Source organism: Balaenoptera acutorostrata, chromosome 3 (genome assembly GCF_949987535.1).
Source record: "Balaenoptera acutorostrata chromosome 3, mBalAcu1.1, whole genome shotgun sequence".
Taxonomy (NCBI): Eukaryota; Metazoa; Chordata; class Mammalia; order Artiodactyla; family Balaenopteridae; genus Balaenoptera; species Balaenoptera acutorostrata.
The window spans coordinates 58945729-58968716 of record NC_080066.1 but is presented as its reverse complement, the minus strand read 5'-3'; the positions used below and the strand labels follow the sequence as shown (position 1 = coordinate 58968716).

General features: G+C 43.5%; 1 protein-coding gene across 1 annotated transcript in view; it reads left to right on the top strand.

Moving 5' to 3' along the window:
- CHRNA7 (cholinergic receptor nicotinic alpha 7 subunit) overlaps positions 1-22988 on the top strand; it is a 127876-nt gene that overhangs the window by 42479 nt on the left and 62409 nt on the right. The window contains exon 3 of the mRNA XM_057543560.1: positions 11370-11414. Within this exon, the coding sequence (XP_057399543.1) occupies positions 11370-11414 (45 nt within the window). The remainder of the gene's footprint in view (positions 1-11369; positions 11415-22988) is intronic.

The window sequence follows — 22988 nt, the reverse complement described above, 5'->3', positions numbered from 1 at the left end:
GACATCTCTGGTGATCCAATGTTCTGAACTCGGCTCTCCCACCTCAGAGGCTCAGGCCTGACACCCGGCTGGAGCACCAAGACCCTGTCAGCCACATGGCTCAGAAGAAAAGGGAGGGAAAAAAATAAAAAAATAAATAAAATAAAATAAAGTTCTTAAAAGAAAAAAATAAAGAAATTATTAAAAATTTAAAAAATTAAAAAGTAATAAAAAAAATAAAGAAGAGAGCAACCAAACCAAAAAACAAATCCACCAATGATAACAAGTGCTAAAAACTATACTAAAAAAAAATATGGACAGACAGAACCCTAGGACAAATGGCAAAAGCAAAGCTTTACAGATAAAATCACACAAAGAAGCATACACACACACAACTCACAAAAAGAAAAAGAAAAATAATATATATATATATATATATATATAAACAAATAATGGAAGGGAGCAGTCCAATCAATAAACAAATCTACCAGTGATATTAAGCTCTAAATACTAAACTAAGATAAACATAAAACCAGAAACAATTTAGATGCAGATAGCAAACCCCAAGTCTACAATTGCTCCAAAAGTCCACTGACTCAATTTTGGGATGATTCGTTGTCTGTTCAGGTATTCCACAGGTACAGGGTACATCAAGTTGACTGTGGATATTTAATCCACTGTTCCTGAGGCTGCATGGAGAAATTTCCCTTTCTCTTCTTTGTTTGCATAGTTCTTGTGGTTCAGCTTGGGATTTGGCCCTGCCTGTGCGTGTAGGTTACCTGAGGACATCTGTTCCCTGCCCAGACAGGATAGGCTTAAAGTAGCAGCTGATTTGGGGCTCTGGCTCACTTAAGCTGGGGTGTGGGAGGGGTATGGACTGCAGGGTGAGCCTGCGGTGGCAGAGGCCGGTGTGACGTTGCAACAGCCTGAAGCACATCATGTGCTTTCCCCGGGAAGTTGTCCCTCGATCACGGGACCCTGGCAGTGGCAGGCTCCAGAGGCTCCAGGGAGGGGAGATGTGGATAGTGAACTGTGCTTGCACACAGGCTTCTTGGTGGCTGCAGCAGCAGTCTGAGCGTCTCATGCCCGTCTCTGGGGTCTGTGCTGATAGCCGCGGCTCACACTCGTCTCTGGAGCTCCTTTAAGCGGTGCTCTGAATCCCCTCTCGTCGTGCACCCCGAAATAATAGTCTCTTGCCTCTTAGGCAGTTCCAGACATTTTCCCGGACTCCCTTCTGGCTAGCTATGGTGCACTAGCCCCCTTCAGGCTGTGTTCACGCAGGCAACCCCAGTCCTCTCCCTGGGATCTGAACTCCAAAGACCAAGCCTCAGCTCCCAGCCCCCACCCACCCTGGCGGGTGAGCAGACAAGCCCCTCAGGCTGGTGAGTGCTGGTCGGCACTGATCCTCTATGCGGGAATCTCTTCGCTTTGCCCTCTGCACCCCTATTGCTGCACTCTCCTCCGTGGCTCCAAAGCTTCCCCCCAGCCACCCCAGTCTCCGCCAGTGAAGGGGCTTCCTAGTGTATAGAAAGTTTTCCTCCTTCACAGCTCCCTCCTAGAGGTGCAGGTCCTGTCCCTATTCTTTTGTCTCTGTTTTTCCTTTTTTCTTTTGCCCTACCCAGGTACACGGGGAGTTTCTTGCCTTTTGGGAAGTCTAAGGTCTTCTGCCAGTGTTCAGTAGGTGTTCTGTTGGAGTTGTTCCACATGTAGGTGTATTTTTCATATATTTGTGGGGAAGAAGATGATCTCCACTTCTTACTCCTCCGCCATCTTGAAGGTCCCCCCTACCCATCTGTTCTTGCATGTTGTTTCTTCTTTAGAGCCCTTTAACATATTGATCATATTATCTTAAATTTAGTGTTTGATAATCTCAACATCTGTGTCATATTACAGTCTTTTTCTGATGCTTGCTTTGTCTCTTCAGACTTTTTTCTTGTCTTTTAGTTGCCTTGTAGTTGTTCTGTTATAAACCAGAAATATCCTATAAGGTAATAGGACTTGAAATAAATACACCTTTAATGTGAGAATTCATGTTAGTTTGGCTAGTAGTTGGGCTGTAATGTTTGCTGTAGCTTTCTCTGCCAGAGGTTTCAGATTCTTATAGTGTCTGTTTTTGTCTCCCCTCTTGATTTTGGTCTTTGCTCAGTATCCCTCCTCAGAGGATGTCTTCAGCTTTTTCAGTGGTTCCCACTGCCCTTATTCTGGAGTGTTAGTGTGGTGGGATGACGTGGGGGAGGGGAAGTGTTCTCTAGGTTCTGTAGTGTTAGGGTTAAATCTCAGCCTTTCAGTGGGCCTGTCTGTGCTCCTGGGCTGTGGCCTTCACAAGTGTTTCCCTAGGATGATGGCTTTTGTCCCCTCCTTCGCATGGGACAGAAAGCCTCCAGGGCACTGATGTGGGAGGAATGGTGGAGATCAAGCTCTGGAAAGCTTGGAGAGTAGCCTTTGCTATGGAGAAGGCTTTGGGTGGCCTGTTTCCTAAGAGTTACTCCTTCCCTTCCTGTGCCAGAGTTACAAGGGGATCTTTCTTGCATATTTACCTTGAGAACTTGGTGAGGCTCCTGGAGATGAAATCCATGAGAGTGTAGGATGTCCCCAAGGTTGTGGCTCCCTGGAGGTTTCTTATTCTCACTCAAGTTTATCCTCAGCAAACAGAGACTCATCAAAATGACCATGTAGGTGTTACTGCAAGTTTATGGCTCTAGTAGCCTCTGCCCCAGGTAAGCAGATCTTGTCTATGACTCTGTGAATTCGCCTGTTTTCACATTTCGGTGTGGCACTTTACACTGCAACATCAAGCTCTCCTGGGTCCAACCAAAGTCACTGATTTTCATTATGTTCAGTCTTTTTTTTTCTTGCTATAAAAGCTTAATTCTAAGCTCTTTATGTATAGGAGCTGAAAAAAATGATTAAACTTTGATTAGTTTTTGAGTCATATTTATCTTCTTGAGTAACTTGTTGAGCTTCCTTAAACTGAGGGTTAGTTCAGCAATTCTGGAAATTTCTCAGTCATTATTTCTTTAAATTTTCTCCTTCTGAAACTTTTTAATTTTATTTTTTTAAAGGTTATTTATTTATTTATTTATTTATTTATGGCTGTGTTGGGTCTTCTTTGCTGCCCGCGGGCTTTCTCTAGTTGCGGCGAGTGGGGGCTACTCTTCACTGTGGTGAGCGGGCTTCTCATTGCAGTGGCTTCTCTTGTGGAGCATGGGCTCTAGGCACGTGGGCTTCAGTAGTTGTGGCACGTGGGCTCAGTAGTTGTGGCTTGCAGGCTCTAGAGCACAGGCTCAGTAGTTGTGGCTCACAGGCTTAGCTGCTCTGCGGCATGTGGGATCTTCCTGAACCAGGGATCAAACCCGTGTCCCCTGCACTGACGGGCAGATTCTTAACCACTGCACCACCAGTGTCCCTGACAGTATTCTTTTCGGTTTTCTATTGGATCTTTTGTTTTTGAAGATTTCTCTTCCATTTTTGTGAGCTTCCATTTGCGTTTAAGAAGGTATTTCTGTGATTTTCTCCAGCATTTCTAGGTGTTTGGTAGCAGGACAGTGTTCAGGTCATGGATTTTACTGTTTTGCTAGAACCAGAAGTGTGTCTCCTGTGTGTGGTCCCAGGACACTTTCTGTTTCCCACATGCGTGTTCTCCGTTTCAGCTCAAGTTGTGCCCTCCTTGTGGCACTTCTGTGTCCACGTCCCTAATTGACTTAATCTCTTTGTGTTTTTCCTCTACACACTGTGGTTATCTCATGCCTTGCCTTCATGCCAGTAACTCAGTTTTCAGCTGGGTCTGTTTTGTTCCTTTCTGGCTCTAATTTATTAGCCATGTAACTGTATTGTTCTGGTTCTCAGGTTATTTGTTTAGATCTGCAGTCTCCCTTTTATTTCATTCAGGTATTTTATAATCTCATCTTTGAAATCATGTTTAATTTGATCCAAGGCTTTATTGAGTTATATAGTAGAAAGAATTCATGGGAAGCATGCTTGTCTTAATTGGGCTTTTTTCCAGATTATATTTTGTATTTTAGTTGTGTTTATCTGCTTGCCTTCTTTTCTTCCTTGCATTTGCTATTTTAAATTATTTATGTATTCATTCATTCATTCATTCATTCATTGCCAAACTATGTTTGTGAATCTGTCATTCTAAATTTTTCATCTTGCCCATGCCTTATGAGGGTGTGTCTACTCATAGTTTTTAATTTTCTGTGCTATAATGGTGGTAATTTTTTTCATATATATTCTTTCCTTTTATGTGATCTTTATTTTTGCTTAATTTAACCAATTCTACATTGCTTGTAGAAATATTATAAATGTCAAATAACAAAAAAAGAAAACATTACTGCTTTCACTTCCGGCTCCTGCCTTCTTTCATGTATCTCATCCCTTTCCCTTCCCTTCGACCTTTTGAATCCACCTTGGCACCAGTTCCACACTGAGGGTTGTGTTGAGATCCCCTATCACTAGCTCCTGTCTTCAGAGGACCTCGTTTTGATGGGACTTTCCACAACCAGGTTCCCAAGACAGTTTGTTGGAGAAGCCTGATGCTGAAGCTCCAGCACTGGTTTCCATGACCCAGGCATTTGTGGAGTCCAGCTCTGCATGCAGTTGCTTACCTTGAGTCCTGCCAGAGATAACTTGTTATGTGTGCTGTGTTTGTGAAGGGGATGCTTAGACACTGATTCAGTCAGGATGATGGCTTCAGAATAAAGGGAAATTTATTGTTTCTGTCCAGGGAGAGTTCAGATGAAGTTTGAGTGATGGTTTACCAGTATGACTGGAGTCCACCTCTTTCCCCCTCTCTCCTACATCCATAATCCCCCGGCCCCTCCACCCTTCCTCCACTTTCCAGCCCTGCTGACTCAAGATGGAATCTCTTCTCTGGTTCTGCTCTCATGATCCATGCCCCAGGCTTCATTCTTCCAGATTTGTGTCCTCTTGGGGGAGACAGGGAGGCTCTTCCTCTAACAGAAGTGGAAAGAAGCCCTTTCAGTCCTAGTTAAAAGTGCACCCTCAAACCCCTTGCCCCTCCCTGGGGAGGCTGGGGCAGACTTTTCACACTGTACTCCCAAAACACAGACTCTGAGCAACCCCCAAATGAGAACAGAGATGGGGCCGGGCCCCTGGGTCCAAGAACCAGGAACGCCTTGTCTTAGGAACGCCAAGCCTGTACCAGCGGCTCTCAAACTTCTAAGCTTCCGGACCCCTCTACTCTCATAAAAGTTATTGCAGATCCCTGCCCCACCCCCCTAGATTTTTTTATATGGGTTACATCTATCAATATTTATTACCATGTTTGAAATAAAAACTACGAAAACATTTTCAAGTCCATGAATTCATTCGAAATAATAACCCCATGCCTTGTTACCATAACTAATACTTTAAGAAAAATAACTATATTTTCCCAGGAAAAACACATTTAGTGAGAAGAGTAGCATTGTTTTATATTTTTGCAAATCTCCTTAATGCCCAGCTTCGTAGAAGACAGCTGGATTCTCTGATCCGCTTCTGCGGTCAGTCTGCTGCATCGTATGTCACGTGGTCTCTGCAAAGCTCTACCAACCGTTCATGAGTACATGAGGGTGAAATAGGCTGATAACTTCTCATGATTGTGAAAAAGGTGTGGCTTCACTGATCCTCTGGAGGCATCTCAGAAATTCAGAGGTTGCCAGCCTGTACATAGAGAATGTCCGTGCTGTACAGATGCCAAAGGGAATCATTTTCTGTGACCATCACCAAAGTGTTTCCTTAGGACATTGGGAGCAGAGTCACCTGGCGGCTGAAACACTGGTGTTGACCTATGAGATGAGAATAATAATAGTACTGACTTCACTGTGTGGTTGTCACAAGACTGTAATGAGTTTGAAAAAAATGTGTGTGTGTGTGTGTCCGTGCATGTGTGTGTATCACATTCAGAAGACTGCAAACTCTATTTAAGGTTTAGCTGTGTTACTTTCAAATATCATTTACTGTTATCCTCTGTGGTGAGAATCACGGGCTTGTTCATCTTTTGCCCATTTTTCTGTTGGATTGTCTGCCTTTTTCTTATTGACTTTTAGGCATTTATTTCTTATTCTGGATATGAGTCTTCTCTCAGCCCTAATATCTCGCTGACTCAGGGAAAATCACAGCCTCTCAATTTATTTTCCTGCAAAAACAGGACAAAAATATGGTTAATGTAAAGATTAAATTAGATAAAAGACGTGATCCTTGTTAAAAAAAAAACTGCAGAGTACTACATAACTAAAAATTTATGTTATTTAGCAACTTTCTCTGCAAACAAGAATTGAGACACAGATCTATTGTTACCTTTTTTTTTTCTCAGCATTTACAGAAAAACAAAGAAAAAGTATTGGGAGCTCTGCAAAATAATGTTGAATAATGTCACCCTGTAACTTCCAGAAGAATAATTGCTGCAGGTGTGCAGGATAGCACATCAGAATGGTTATACTCTAAAACAGACACATGATTATTCTGGGAGGTTGATTTTAAAAAGCATGGCTACTTAAAGTGTACTTAAAAAATCCCTTTATTGAGGTATGACTGACATACAAAAAGCTATACGTGTTTAATGTACACAATATGACAAGTTTGGAGATAACCATACATTGTGAAACTCTCGCCACAATCTATGCCATAAACATACCCATCACCTCCCAAAGTTTCCTCCTGCCCTCTTTTTTATTTATTATAATTATTACTTCTGTGATAAGAACACCTAACATAAGATCTACCCTCTTAGCAAATGTTTAAGTCTACCCTACAGCATTATTAGTTACAGGCTCTGTGCCTCACACGAGATCTCTGGGGCTCGTTCATCTTGCAGAACTGAAACTTTGCACCCTTGGACTAATACCTCCCATTTCCCAGCCGGCCCCTGGCAGCCACCATTCTACTCTGTACTTCTGTGGGTTGGATTATTTTAGATTCTTTATACAAGTGGAATCATGCAGTATCTTTCCGTGTTTGGTTTCTTTCACTTAACGTAATGTGCTCCAGGTCCATCCACGCTGTCTCAAATAGCGGGATTTCCTTCTTTTTTGAGGCTGAATATATTCTGAAGTGCTCAGTTTGAAAAACAAAGAAGGGGTTGGCTTTGGGGGTGTTTTGTGCACTGGTCTGTGTGATTCCATGGCACCCAGGGGTCCTGTGTCCTCCTGTGAGATCCCAGGGTCAGCAAGGAGCCTGGGTCTTGTGGGGGAGCCGTGTGTGTGTGTGTGTGTGTGTGTGTGTTTGTGTGTGAGAGAGAGAGAGAGATAGAGCAACCACACAGTGACACACTAGAGTCGAGTCATATGTCACAGCCTGTGTGACTCTACCCTAGTCCCTCCTACACTGGGAGGTGGTGGGGGCAGCTATTGTCTCCCTACTTCGGAGAAGAGAGCACTGAAACCACAGACAGTGAGTGCCTGATAGGGGGCAGCTGATTGGAGCCTAGGGGGTTTTCTGGCAGCCAGGGTGGGCTCTGATCCTGTGTGCTGTCCTGCCAGGTTGGGTCAGGGCTGTGATGGGCAGGCGGCTGCTGAGGGTCTGGAATCACTGGAACCCATGCCCGGATCCTGTGCTGTTTGTTCCCAGGGGGTTGTACCTGCTTATTTTTTAGAGCCCCTGGGCCAGGGTCTGGGGTCAGGGTTTGGAAGCCTCATCCCCCTCTCCCTCCCAAGAGTCCCAGTGTTGGACCCGTGTGCCTCCAGCCTGTGCCAGACGTGACTGCTGAGTTCAGCATCATTGACTGGTTCCTGATTTCACACAAGCGTGAGAGCAGCACGGGGGTTGGTGGCCGGGGTGTCAGTGGAGGAGGATGAGGTGAGAGAGGAGAGAGCTTCCTCCCGGGGTGAGAATTGATTTCCACCTGACTTCAGTGTTTAGGACGTGCAGCCCCTGAGGCCATGCAGTTGAATGCAGAGGCAAAGACTCCCATCAAGAAGCAGGGCACCGTGGGTGGCAGGGTGGCGGGGACGAGGCTGGGAAGCTGTGGCAGGGGCACTGGGTGTGGGGGATCTGGCTCTGCAGACCTTGCAGGCCCTGGTCACCTGGCTTCGCCCTCAGGGGGCCAGCCCAGGGGTGGACCAGAAGGGTGGCCGTTTTCTGTGCTTACAACTCAGGAACTGGTCAATAGGTCCCCTCTTTTTTTAAATGGAAAATAGATTTATTAAGCATTAAATGATGTTCAGCTAACTTGTTATCCTTGTGGATACATGTTAGGTCCCTTCTAAAGTAGCTGGACGATTGGCAGGAAGGTTCCTCCTTGGGTTGAGTTGAACTCTGCTGTCCGAGGCCACAGGTCTGCCCAAGGTTGCCGGCTCCCTCCCGGAGCCCCTGGGCTTGTGCAGGAGGAAGGAGGAGGGCGTGGGGCAGGGCAGGCACTTGGGAGTTGAGTGGGGAGCAAGATTTCGAAGGGTAGGGGTGCACACAGTGGGCGTGAGGGGTCGTGGCTTGGTGTTGCAGGGTCATAGGGAGTAAAGGTGATGTCTTTTCCTCAGGATCCCATCCCCATCACTCCGGTGAAGTCCATCTCCCTGTCATCCTCTGAAGGGGCTCTGTTCCTGTCCTCTGTGACTTGTCACCATTTGTAATTATAGGTGTGTCATCGTCGAATTGTGTTATCCCACCCTCCACCCACATTTTATATTCCATGAGCTCAGGGACCGTGTCTGTTCAGTTCCCACTGTGCATGTCAGGCTGGCATAATGCCCAAAACAGGAAGTGCTCCAGAAATATTTGTCAAATGAGTGAATGAATGAATGAGCAAATGAACACTTGGCTGGACTGTGGGTTGTAGAAAGGGCTGTGTGCTGCCCTAAGGACTTGAGACTGGATTCTTTGAGCAGTACAGCTGGAGGAGGGCAGAGAGCCTGTCTGGAGCTGAGCAGAGTTCAGACCCTGTGAGGGCCCTGCCTTCCATCAGCTCGGCTGCTGTAACCAAAGTACCATAGACTGAGTGGCTTAATGACACACATTTATTTCTCACAATTCTGGAGGCTGGAGAGTACAAGATCAAGGTACCTGCAGCTCTGATGTCTGGTGAGAGCCTGCTTCCTGGTTCATAGATGGCTGTTTTCTGGCTGGGTCTTCACATGGCAGAAGGGGTGAGGGAGCCTTCTGGGGTCCCTTTATTAAGGACAATAATCCTGGTCATGAGGGTGAACCCACCCTCATGACCGAAACACCTTCCAAAGGCCCCATCTCCTAATACCATCCCCGCGCAGGGTAGGTTTCAACATAGGAAATTTGGGCAACACAAACATTCAGTCTTTGGGGGGAAGGACATACTTCACAAGGGGGTGGGAAGGAGGTGGGGTGCCTTGTCACCATACAGACTGAGAGCTGAGACTCAGCCAGTGGGTGGCCCTGGGATGGGGGGGGTGGTGTGAGGGGCCCACCTTGGGCACACAGACAGTAGCCTCTCTGCTGGTCCTGCAGGCTTTTCCCGCATCTCCGTGGAGGCTCCCCCACCCGCATTGCTGCTGCCTCCATTGGAGGCTGGCTGCTGCTTTGCGTTGATTACAGTTTGAAATGCGTGCTCAGTCCCATGCTGCCGCACACCACAGAAATCTCATTTCCCTCTAATGAGGTTTCAGCTAGCATGTTGGAAAGAAGAAAGCCTTTTAATTAGATTGGTTGTAATTGAACTCCCAAACCACAGAAGCCTTTCTCTCAGAAGATAAAGACATGGATGCAATTAAAAGAAAGAAAGCCACGTGAATGGAACACTGGCTAATTTTAAGTCGATTAAAAACAACTCCTTAATAAGTTGAGGCAAGGGACATATGTCCTATAAGAGTTTATCAGTGCTTTCAAATAGTACTGGAGATTGGACTGGAACTAGAGCCCTCTTGCAATTCAGATGCATGGCTCTGTCAGAGACTGTTCTCTCTGCACAGAGGATGGAGAGAGGTTAGCTCCACAGCTTTTTCTACCAAAACCCCTGGCATGTGTTATTTTGAAAAAGGGGATGTATTTTTCTTGTAACAGAATTGGCAGCTTCTTCTGGACACAGCCCCTGGCCTGGGACCCTTGGGACTTGGTCCCCTGTCTTTCCCTAGGCAGCCTGATCCTCTTTGTGAGATTTACACCCGCCTTCCTGCCCCCAACTCTCACCTCTCAGAGGAACCCAGGGTGAGCTACTGGGGCAGGGGCATTGATGCATCAAAGAATCTCTGCCAGCTCCTTACACATTCAACACATTTGTATTTGAAGGAGAAGCAGCATCCATTTCTCACCTGTGTCCCTGCCCTGAGACCATGCCCCAGTAGATGGTGTTCTTTCTGCCACTGGGTCTGTTTTTGTGACTGCCATCAGGGAGCCAGGCCAGGTAGTTCCTGCTGGAGGGGCTTATGGCCTCAGCCTCTGGGTGTCTCAGCATTAATAAGTACTTTCTCCTGGAGAGGTGAAAATTGCTAATTTACAGAGTCTTTTAGGTGGGAATTGAACACGAAATACTGAACAGCGTTCTCAGTAGAACTATTGCGTGCAATGGGCTTGTTTGTCTCTGTGTGCACCGTGGCTTTTGCTAGGCCCTTTTGGTCTTTGCCAGCCATGCTGAAAAACCGGTTGCATCCCAGATGGAAAGGCCCCATGTTGACTAGCATCTTCTTTGGGCAGTGCAGGGGCAAAGCCGCGGTCGATCTGCTATCCGGAGCTTCCTGGAAAGAATTCAGACTTTAGCGCTCAGCTTGGAACCCACTCTCAGTTTTGAAATGTGGAAAGAGGGGCTGTTGACTCAGATCCAAGTGTGAATGGTTCCTTCATAAAGGAACCACCTTTCTGACCCTTAGCTTGCTCACCTGGACAGGATGTACCCTGCAGGTGTGTGCCAAGGGCCTGGGTGCTGCCAGGCTGATGGAGGATGGGAGGAAAGGCAGGCAGACCCTTGGGGCTCAGGGAGAAACAGGGCCCACGCAGCACTGTTAGCACAGGTGCCGCAGCTGTCACGGGGCGGGGCGGGGGACTCCCTTTCCCGGGGGAGAGAAGCCTAAAATATTTCAATTTGCTTAAAACTCTATCCATTCTGCTAATAAACTTGACTTTAAAAGATTGGAATCTGCACCCAGTCTTATTTTTAAAGTATACAAATGATAAATAATGTGTAAGGAAAAATAAGATAAACCATTAGCAGGTATCATCTCGGGATGGTGGCGTTGCAGGGTTTTAATTTTCTTCTCTATACTTTTCCATCTTTTGTAAGAGCTCTGTAATGAATGTGTATTACTTCAGCATAAATAGAAAAGCTGCACTCTGGGGAAATGCTGGAGTATATTTGGAAGTGCTCCATGAATTCTATTTTCCACACACGCCAACCGTCCTAACCATCAGATTGGTGCATGAATGAGGGTATCATTTCTTCTTATATAAATCATATAAACCATATTTTTGACTTTTTTTTTTTTCCTTTAAAGGATGAGAAGAACCAAGTGTTGACCACCAACATTTGGCTGCAAATGGTAAGTTGCGACCTTGGCTTCCTGCTCTTGATTCCACGATGCCTGTGCTGGAATCACAGTGAAGGTCCCGTAAGACAAGCCAGGACTGTCCTCCCTCCTTCATGTATGCAAACAGTGAACCAGACCACCCCGCCTTTGCATGTCCTGCACTACACCCTGCAAGGCAGAAATATGCACAAATCATAAGATGCAAGTCTGCATGTGCATGTCCACAGCCTGCGCCCTAACTGGTCCCTAGGGTTCGGGAGTGCCTGCCCTGCTCCCCCTGGCTCCAGCCATGCATGTCTGAATGCGACAGAGTGAAAACCTAAGCCAGAGGCCTTCACACATCCTGCTCCAGTGACCCCTGCAAGAATTTTGAGAAGCTGTATTTTTTCACTCATGTATTTTAACATTGACATCTAAAGTTCTAACCCCAGGTTAATTAACTACGAATTATGTTACTTGCATCCAATTGTAAATATGGACATTTAAAAATAAAACTGTCAGTCTCTATTTAAACTGAATCTATTTAAATGCCATATAATTTGACACCCATATCATTAATTTAAAAAATATACAAACAAGCCCTTCTTTAACTGGTTGATAGTTTACATAGTCCCATTTTCTCTCTGCACTTATATTTCTTTTTTTTTTTAAATTTTATTTATTTAATTTATTTATTTATGGCTGTGTTGGGTCTTCGTTTCTGTGCAAGGGCTTCCTCTAGTTGCGGCAAGTGTGGGCCACTCTTCATCGCGGTGCACGGGCCTCTCATTATCGCGGCCTCTCTTGTTGTGGAGCACAGGCTCCAGACGCGCAGGCTCAGTAATTGTGGCTCACAGGCCTAGTTGCTCCGCGGCATGTGGGATCTTCCCAGACCAGGGCTTGAACCCGTGTCCCCTGCATTGTCAGGCAGATTCTTAACCACTGCGCCACCAGGGAAGCCCCTGCACTTATATTTCTATTCCACTTTCCACAGAGAATTTTATCCAAATGTGATATAACTTTATGTTTGAAACTCTTTTATTAATCATTCTGTCTTGGTTCTCTCAAATGTAAATATTTACATAAAAATTATTCCTTCAGAAAATAAGTGTTAAGAATTTTTCTTCTGGATCAATTTAGGATTATACTGATTAATGGTACATAATTCCTCAAGGTGACAATAATTACACATTTTAATAAATAATTATTAAACATAAAAAATTGGAAATCTACCTCTTTACCAAAGATGGGGCTTTGTAAGAGATTGGTTCAAGATGGCGGAGTAGAAGGACGTGCTCTCACTCCCTCTTGTGAGAACACCAGAATCACAACTAACTGCTGAACAGTCATCGACAGGAAGACACTGGAACTCACCAAAAAAGATACCCCACATCCGAAGACAAAGGAGAAGCCACAATGAGATGGTAAGAGGGGTGCAATCACAATAAAATCAAATCCCATAACTGCTGGGTGGGTGACTCACAAAGTGGAGAACACTTATACCACAGAAGTCCACCCACTGGAGTGAGGGTTCTGAGCGTCATGTCAGGCTTCCAAACCTGGGCGTCTGGCAACGAGAGGAGGAATTCCTAGAGAATCAGACTTTGAAGGCTAGCGGGATTTGATTGCAGGACTTCAACAGAGACTCCACCCTTGGAGGGCACACACAAAGTAGTGTGCACGTCAGGACCCAGGGAAAGGAGCAGTGACCGCATAAGAGACTGAACCAGACCTACCTGCTGGTGTTGGAGGGTCTCCTGCAGAGGCAGGGGGTAGCTCTGTCTCACCGTTAGGACAAGGACACTGGCAGCAGAAGTTCTGGGAAGTACTCCTTGGTGTGCGCCCTCCCAGAGTCCACCATTAGCCCCACCAAAGAGCCCGGGTAGGCTCCAGTGTTGGGTCTCCTCAGACCAAACAACCATCAGGGAGGGAACCCAGCCCCACCCATCAGCAGACAAGCAGATTAAAGTTCTACTGAGCTCTTCCCACCAGAGCAACAGCCAGCTCTACCCACCACCAGTACCTCCCATCAGGAAACTTGCACAAGCCTCTTAGATAGCCTCATCCACCAGAGGGCAGACAGCAGAAACAAGAAGAACTACAATCCTGCAGCCTGTAGAACAAAAACCACATTCATAGAAAGACAAGATGAAAAGGCAGAGGGCTATGTACCAGATGAAAGAACAAGGTAAAACCCCAGAAAAACAGCTAAATGAAGTGGAGATAAGCAACCTTCCAGAAAAAGAATTCAGAATAATGATAGTGAATATGATTCAGGACCTCGGAAAAAGAATGAAGGCAAAGATTGAGAAGATGCAAGAAATGTTTAACAAAGATCTAGAAGAATTAAAGAACAAACAAACAGAGATGAACAATACAATAACTGTAATGAAAACTACACTAGAAGGAATCAATAGCAGAATAACTGAGGCAGAAGAATGGAAAAGTGACCTGGAAGACAGAATGGTGGAATTCACTGCTGCAGAACAGAATAAAGAAAAAAGAATGAAAAGAAATGAAGACAGCCTAAGAGACCTCTGGGACAGCATTAAACGCAGCAACATTCGCATTATAGGGGTCGCAGAAGGAGGAGAGAGAAAGGACCCGAGAAAATATTTGAAGAGATTATAGTCGAAAACTTCCCTAACATGGGAAAGGAAATAGCCACCCAAGTCCAGGAAGTGCAGAGAGTCTCATACAGGATAAAACAAAGGAGAAACACAGTGAGACACATAGTAATCAGATTGGCAAAAATTAAAGACAAAGAAAAATTATTGAAACCAGCAAGGGAAAAACGTCAAATAACATGCAAGGGAACTCGCATAAGGTTAACAGCTCATTTCTCAGCAGAAACTCTACAAGCCAGAAGGGAGTGGCATGATATACTTAAAGTGATGAAAGGGAAGACCCTACAATCAAGATTACGCTACGCAGCAAGGATCTCATTCAGATTCGATGGAGAAATCAAAAGCCTTACAGACAAGCAAAAGCTAAGAGAATTCAGCACCACCAAACCAGCTCTACAACAAATGCTAAAGGAACTTCTCTAAGTGGGAAACAGAAGAGAAGAAAAGGTCCTACAAAACCAAACCAAACACAATTAAGAAAATGGTAATAGGAACATACATATCGATAATTACCTTAAACGTGAATGGATTAAATGCTCCAACCAAAAGACACAGGCTTGCTGAATGGATACAAAAAGAAGACCCATGTATGTGCTGTCTACAAGAGACCCACTTCAGACCTAGGGACACATACAGACTGAAAGTGAGGGGATGGAAAAAGATATTCCATGCAAGTGGAAATCAAAAGAAAACTGGAGTAGCAGTACTCATATCAGATAAAATAGACTTTAAAATAAAGAATGTTACAACAGACAAGGAAGGACAGTACATAATGATCACGGGATCAATCCAAGAAGAAGATATAACAATTATATATGTACCCAACATAAGAGCACCTCAATACATAAGACAACTGCTAACAGCTCTAAAAGAGGAAATCGACAGTAACACACTAATAGTGGGGGACTTTAACACCTCACTTACACCAATGGACAGATCATCCAAACAGAAAATTAATAAGGAAACACAAGCTTTAAATGACACAATAGACCAGATAGATTTAATTGATATTTATAGGACATTCCATCCCAAAACAGCAGATTACACTTTCAAGTGCGCATGGAACATTCTCCAGGATAGATCACATCTTGGGTCACAAATCAAGCCTCAGTAAATTTAAGAAAATTGAAATCATGTTAAGCATCTTTTCTGACCACAATGCTATGAGATTAGAAATAAATTACAAGGAAAAAAACGTAAAAAACACAAACACTTGGAGGCTACACAATACGTTACTAAATAACCAAGAGATCACTGAAGAAATCAAAGAGGAAATCAAAAAATATCTAGAGATAAATGACAATGACAACATGACAATCCAAAACCTATGGGATGCAGCAAAAACAGTTCAAAGAGGGAAGTTTATAGCTATACAAGCCTACCTCAGGAAACAAGAAAAATCTCAAACAATCTAACTTTACACCTAAAGGAACTAGAGAAATAAGAACAAACAAAACCCAAAGTTAGCAGAAGGAAAGAAATCATAAAGATCAGAGCAGAAATAAATGAAGTAGAAACAAAGAAAACAATAGCAAAGATCAATAAAACTAAAAGCTGGTTCTTTGAGAAGATAAACAAAATTGATAAACCATTAGCCAGACTCATCGAGAAAAAGAGGGAGAGGACTCAAATCAATAGAATTAGAAATGAAAAAGGACAAGTTACAACAGACAACTCAGAAATAGAAAGCATCCTAAGAGACTACTATAAGCAAATCTATGCCAATAAAATGGACAACCTGGAAGAAATGGACAAATTCTTAGAGAAGTGTGACCTTCCAAGACTGAACCAGGAAGAAATAGAAAATATGAACAGACCAATCACAAGTAATGAAATTGAAACTGTGGTTAAAAATCTTCCAACAAACAAAAGTCCAGGACCAGATGGCTTCACAGGTGAATTCTATCAAACATTTAGAGAAGAGCTAATACCCATCCTTCTCAAACTCTTCCAAAAAATTGCAGAAGAAGGAACACTCCCAAACTCATTCTATGAGGCCACCATCACCCTGATACCAAAACCAGACAAAGATACTACAAAAAAAGAAAATTACAGACCAATATCACTGATGAATAGAGATGCAAAAATCCTCAACAAAATATTAGCAAACAGAATCCAACAACACATTTAAAGGATCATACACCATGATCAAGTGGGATTCATCCCAGGTATGCAAGGATTCTTCAATATATGCAAATCAATCAATGTGATACACCATATTAACAAATTGAATAATAAAAACCATATGATCATCTCAATAGATGCAGAAAAAGTTTTAACAAAATTCAACACCCATTTATGATAAAAACTCTCGAGAAAGTGGGCATAGAGGGTACCTACTTTAGCATAATAAAGGCCGTACATGACAAACCCACAGCAAACATCATTCTCAATGGTGAAAAACTGAAAGCATTTCCTCTAAGATCAGGAACAAGACAAGGATGTCCATTCTCACCCCTATTATTCAACATAGTTTTGGAAGTCCTAGCCATGGCAATCAGAGAAGAAAAAGAAATAGAAATTGGAAAAAAGAAGTAAAACTGTCACTGTTTGCAGATGACATGATACTATACATAGAGAATCCTAAAGATGGCACCAGAAAACTACTAGAGCTAATCAATGAATTTGGTAAAGTAGCAGGATACAAACTTAATGCACAGAAATCTCTTGCATTCCTATACACTAATGATGAAAAATCTGAAAGAGAAATTAAGGGAACACTCCCATTTACCATTGCAACAAAAAGAATAAAATACCTAGAAATAAACGTACCTAGGGAGACAGAAGACCTGTATGAAACTATAAGACACTGATGAAAGAAATTAAAGATGATCCCAACAGATGGAGAGATATACCATGTTCTTGGATTGGAAGAATCAATATTGTGAAAATGACTATACTACTCAAAGCAATCTACAGATTCAATGCCATCCCTATCAAACTACCAATGGCATTTTTTACGGAACTAGAACAAAAAATCTTAAAATTTGTATGGAGATACAAAAGACCCCGAATAGCCAAAGCAGTCTTGAGGGAAAAAAACGGAGCTGGAGGAATCACACTCCCTGACTTCAGACTATACTACAAAGCTACAGTAAACAAGACAATATGGTACTGGCACAAAAACAGAAATATAGATCAATGGAACAAGATAGAAAGCCCAGAGTTAAACCCACGCACATATGGTCAACTAATCTATGACAAAGGAGGCAAGGATATACAATGGAGAAAAGACAGTCTCTTCAATAAGTGGTGTTGGGAAAACTGGACAGCTACATGTAGAAGAATGAAATTAGAACACTCCCTAACACCATACACAAAAATAAACTCAAAATGGATTAGAGACCTAACTGTAAGACCGAACACTATAAAACTCTTAGAGGAAAACATAGCAGGAACACTCTTTGACCTAAATCACAGCAAGATCTTTTTTGATCCACCTCCTACAGTAATGGAAATAAAAACAAAAATAAACAAATGGGACCTAATGAAACTTCAAAGCTTTTGCACAGCAAAGGAAACCATAAACAAGATGAAAAGAGAACCCTCAGAATGGGAGAAAATATTTGCAAACGAATCAATGGACAAAAGATTAATCTCCAAAATATATAAACAGCTCATGCAGCTCAATATTAAAGAAACAAACAACCCAATCCAAAAATGGGCAGAAGGCCTAAATAGACATTTCTCCAAAGAAGACATACAGATGGCCAAGAAGCACATGAAAAGCTGCTCAACATCACTCATTATTAGAGAAATGCAAATCAAAACTACAATGAGGGGCTTCCCTGGTGGCGCAGTGGTTGAGAATCTGCCTGCTAATGCAGGAGACACGGGTTCGAGCCCTGGTCTGGGAAGATCCCACATGCCACGGAGCAGCTGGGCCCGTGAGCCACAGCTGCTGAGCCTGCGCGTCTGGAGCCTGTGCCCCGCAACGGGAGGGGCCGCGATAGTGAAAGGCCCGCGCACCGCGATGAAGAGCGGTCCCCGCACCGCAATGAAGAGTGGCCCCCACTTGCCGCAACTAGAGAAAGCCCTCGCACGAACCGAAGACCCAGCACAGCCAAAAATAAATAAATAAATAAATAATAAATAAAATTAAAAAAAAAAAAAAAAAAAAAAAAAAAAAACTACAATGAGGTATCACCTCACACCAGTTAGAATGGGCATCATCAGAAAATGTACAAAAAACAAATGCTGGAGAGGGTGTGGAGAAAAGGGAACCCTCTTGCACTGTTGGTGGGAATGTAAATTGATACAGCCACTATGGAGAACAGTATGGAGGTTCCTTAAAAAACGAAAAATAGAATTACCATATGATCCAGCAATCCCACTACTGGGCATATACCCAGAGAAAACCATAATTCAATAAGACACATGCACCCCAATGTTCATTGCAGCACTATTTACAACAGCCAGGTCATGGAAGCAACCTAAGTGCCCATCAACAGGCGAATGGATAAAGAAGATGTGGTATATACCACATCCATATATACAATGGAGTATTACTCCATAAAAAGGTACGAAATTGGGTCATTTGTAGAGACGTGGATGGATCTAGAGACTGTCATACAGAATGAAGTAAGTCAGAAAAAGAGAAACAAATATCGTATATTAATGCATATATGTGGAACCTAGAAAAATGGTACAGATGAACTGGTTTGCAAGGCAGAAACTGAGACACAGATGTAGAGAACAAACATATGGACACCAAGGGGAGAAAGCAGTGGGGGGTGGTGGTGGTGGTGGTGGTGGTGTGATGAATTGGGAGATTGGGATTGACATGTATACACTGATGCGTATAAAATGGTTGACTAATAAGAACCTGCTGTATAAAAAAAGAAAAAGAAAAAAAAAAGATGGGGCTTTATTCTAAATTCTTTAATGTATTCATACATGACATTTTTATTGCTAAAACTGAGACATCAATACAGATTTCACTATCAATTCTATAACTTTTAAAAATAGATGTATTAACATGTATAGTTCAGAATGAAAGGCACTTTGTAACAACAGTGTTACTCAGTTTCTTGAACTTCTTACAGATTACATGCCAAAAATAATAGAGTTTTCATCAAGGTGTACCAGTGGACAACTTGATTAGTTTCTCCTTCAATTTTGCTGAAAACAAAGAATTAAAAGAATTAAAACGCATCTGACCTTTGAAAGTATTTGTCACCCAAATTTTTAACAAAATTGACATAGACACTGGTATTTTGAATGGACTTTTTCTTGCTTCTTGGGTCAGTGTCCCTAGGTAAGAGTTGAGAAAAGGGAAATAGGTCTTTATTTGTGAAGTGGGAGGGGGATACTTCAACATGGAGACAAAGGATGCTCCCAGGCAATTCTTGGGCAGGTGAGTTTTAGTTGGATTCAAGTGGACATTGAGGGATAGAAAACAGAAAACGGATTTACCTCACACTGTCTGCTGTTTGTCCCAGGGGTACCCTTAGCTACGCCTCAGACCTCTTGCAGAACCTTCCTGTAGTGAATAAAGTAGGAACCTTTGAGAGTCTTCCCTGCAGGATTTAAAGCAACGTTCTTCAGCGTGGATCCCACCTGCACACCTGTGCCCGCCGACTCCAGCTTCCCTCCTTTTGCCAGGGGTACAGGGTCTGTGTTCCCCTGGAAGCCAGCCCTTCCTCAGTGGACTTGGTCCTGTCTCCTGGCACCTGCTGAGAGCTGGGCTTTCACAACTGCCCCTATCGCCTGGAACATCATAATAGTGTCTGTGAGCCACTCATTAGCATGCAGACATGATGCAGTCTGTCCCCATAAACCCGCCCGGTGACTCCCTGGTTCCTCTTACCTTTATGGCAAGGCTCCCCTGAGCAGTGCCCCCCTGCCCTACTGTCCTCAGTCTCTCCACTTGCATTCTCACTTAAACTCACCTTCATCTGGCTGTGTGTAAGCAAAGCACTAACTCCCAGGTTACTACATATTATGAGTAATGTTTTTACCCAATTTTTTTTGATGAGAATTTTCAACTATACCAAGAAGTTGAATTTATAGCAAGCACCCATATACCTGCCTCCTGGATTCTATAATTAGCATTTTACTATACTTGCTTTATCCCATATCTGGGAATCTATTCATCTAGTTTATTTTTAAATGCAGCTCAAAGTAGAATAGTGGACAGTGGTGCCCTTTCACCCACATATGGAGATCTCAAGAGTTCAGAGGGTTTTTTTTCTTTCTTTCAAGGTAAAGTATTTGCATACAATGCAATGCACAGATCCTAAGAGTGTATCTGTCAATGAATTGCCAGGAATGCCTTCAGGTCTGCAGCCCCTGCCCCCATCCCTTGCATTCAGGACTGTGATATAAGGTATAGCTCTGGGAATCCTGGGGCATAATGCAAATGCTTCCTTTTTTACATAAAACTGCTTGTTTCCCAAGCCCTCTAAAGTGCAGAGCTGCTGTGGACATTTTTCTCATGGAGAGAGAGACACACCGAATTTGCCCCTTGGCATGTCAGGTCGTGTTTCCCTGAGTCTCTGTTTCTTAACCCTCAGTAAGTGATTGATCTTCAGCAATGTATATTATTTGGTGTTTTTTACAAGGGTGTTGGTTTCCAGGAAAAATGTAACTGGATTATTACTTACTGCATTGAGTTCAGGTTCTCCATAAATAAACATCCTTGCTTTGGAGGATGTCACCAGAGGCCTCTAAATTTCTTTCAAGTACAGTGTATTTCTAATTAAGACTTGCATTTGCAGAGGCATCTGCAGCTTCATTTGTTTTAAAACTCACTTTTTAATCTCATGAACCTATTCAACTAATCTTTTCGAGCACCTGCTTTGTGGAAAGCATTGAACTAGGCCATGTAAGGAGGGCCCAGAGAAGGATGAGACCCAGTTTCTACTTGCAAATCATCTCCAATCTGGCTGTGTAATTTACACTCTAAAGAAGGTTCCAATATCAAGACCAAGTACCTCCCTAGAGAATTGGCAGGAGGCAGGCTGGCTGTTTAGACCGTGGAGTTGGCAGGTGGGAGAAATCTCTGCTTTACAGAAACGGGAGGGAGAGGAGGAAAGGCACAGACTCTTCTGAATGTGATGATCAGGGAGCCCGAGTGTTTCTAGGTGTGACCTTGCTAATTAGTGCTTCTTTCCAGGTGCCCATCGTGTGGAAAATAAGTTGGGTGCCTTCGTAGCGCATGTCCTCATAAAGCTGGGTGGCACATTTATCTGGCACCTGTAGCTCATGGAGCAGCTGTAACGGTAGCTACCAGCTGAATTTTAAGGACTCACAAGTATCTTGGATTTAGAGCAGACCTTAAAAGTTATCTAACCTCTGCCCCACCCAGTGTTTCCATCTGGAAAGCCATGGCATTCCTATTGTGGCCACAGCATGGCCATGGGGAGCTCAGATGTCACCCCGACAGGCCTTGGAAGCTGCCCCAGAGCCATTCGTAAGATGACCACCTCGATTCCTGCTCTTTGTGTTCTCCCAACTGGTGACCAGCCTGGCCTGCCCCAGCTATGGGGACAGACAAGAAGTGAGACTCCATGCTGAAGACGGTCAAGGCCAGAGTCCCCAGGGAGGGAGGGCAGAAATGTGGACAGGAGGGGACAGAGGACCCAGGAAATTGCTCTCAGCAATTGGTTTTTCTCTCCCCTCATTTCATGTTGCTGAATTCCTGTTCTGAAAACCTGAATCCACATAATCTTTTCTCTAGGTATTTAAACTCTGAGGTCAATATTATACAAATGATGGATTTTCTATACATTCAAAAAGAGAATCAGAGAAAACATTCTCTTTGACCTACAGTTTGTTGTGTTTTCCTTTCTCTTACCTGCCCTTGATTTGTAGGACTTTCCAGTTATTTAGATAACCTGAAGGAAGAGAAAGTGTCTGATCTTTTCTGTTTACCTCTATATTCATAGGAGGAAGCAGTTAAGTGTATTTTCTCTGCAGATTAGTTTTATCATTTGGGAAGGCCTGTCAGACATAATCTGAATTAATCTGCGAGAAGAAACGACAAAAGCCATTTCAGTTTCTAAAGAGACATTTGAGCCATCCAGAGACTTGTAGTTGCTTTAAAAAAAAATCTGTCGTCTTTAATTTTGGAATTTTGACCATTCTTCTGGTTTCAGGTTTCCCATCCTTCTTATGCTTATTTTTTACCTCCTAATTCTAATTATGGAAGGAATAGCATCATAGAATATTAGATTCTAAACCATATTTATTTCTAAAATGCTTACCTTCTTCATTTCTGCATTCTTTATCACTTTTCTCTGACAAATAGAAATGCCATACGTTATGCTCATAGGTGAGAGGTCGGTGGCTTGCTTAGGGCCATAAGAGTAACCCACGGTTAAGGGTGGTGTTTCAATCACTGTGTCCCACTGAGAGAAGAAAGTTTTAGGGCAGAAGGAAGGAGGAGGCCCACTCTCTTCCTCTGAGATCAAAACAGTTGACGGGAAGAATGTTCAGAGCGTGTGTGTGTGAGGTGTTTGCTGACACCAGGCGCTTGGCGTCTGCCCATCCAGTAGCTGGTTCTGTGATTCTCGGGACTCGACCTTGGTGTCCAGCAGTTCAGTTTTATTCTGAGTTAGCATCCAGTCCCTCGAGGTACGGGCTCAGTCCCACAAACCGCCCCCACTTGAGACACAAACTGCAGATGGGGGAGCCAGGCAACCCACCCTTCTGTCCAGCGGAGTTCAGATTCGGACGTTCCCACCACACCCTGCTTGGGTTCAGTATTTTCCTAGAACAGCTCCTGGAACTCAAGAGAAACCTTTATCTATGTTTACAATTTATTATAAAGGATGCAGCTCATGCACAGCTGAAGGAGGAGATGCCAGGGCAGGTATGAGGGGAGGAGTGGAACTACTGTCCCCCCACCCCCGTCACTGTGTCCCTGCACCTTGATGTGGTCACCAGCCTGGGTTTTTTTTTTTTTTTCTCCTGCTCCAACAGCATCGTTTGTTTGTTTATTTATTTATTTATTATTAATTTTTATTGGAGTATAGTT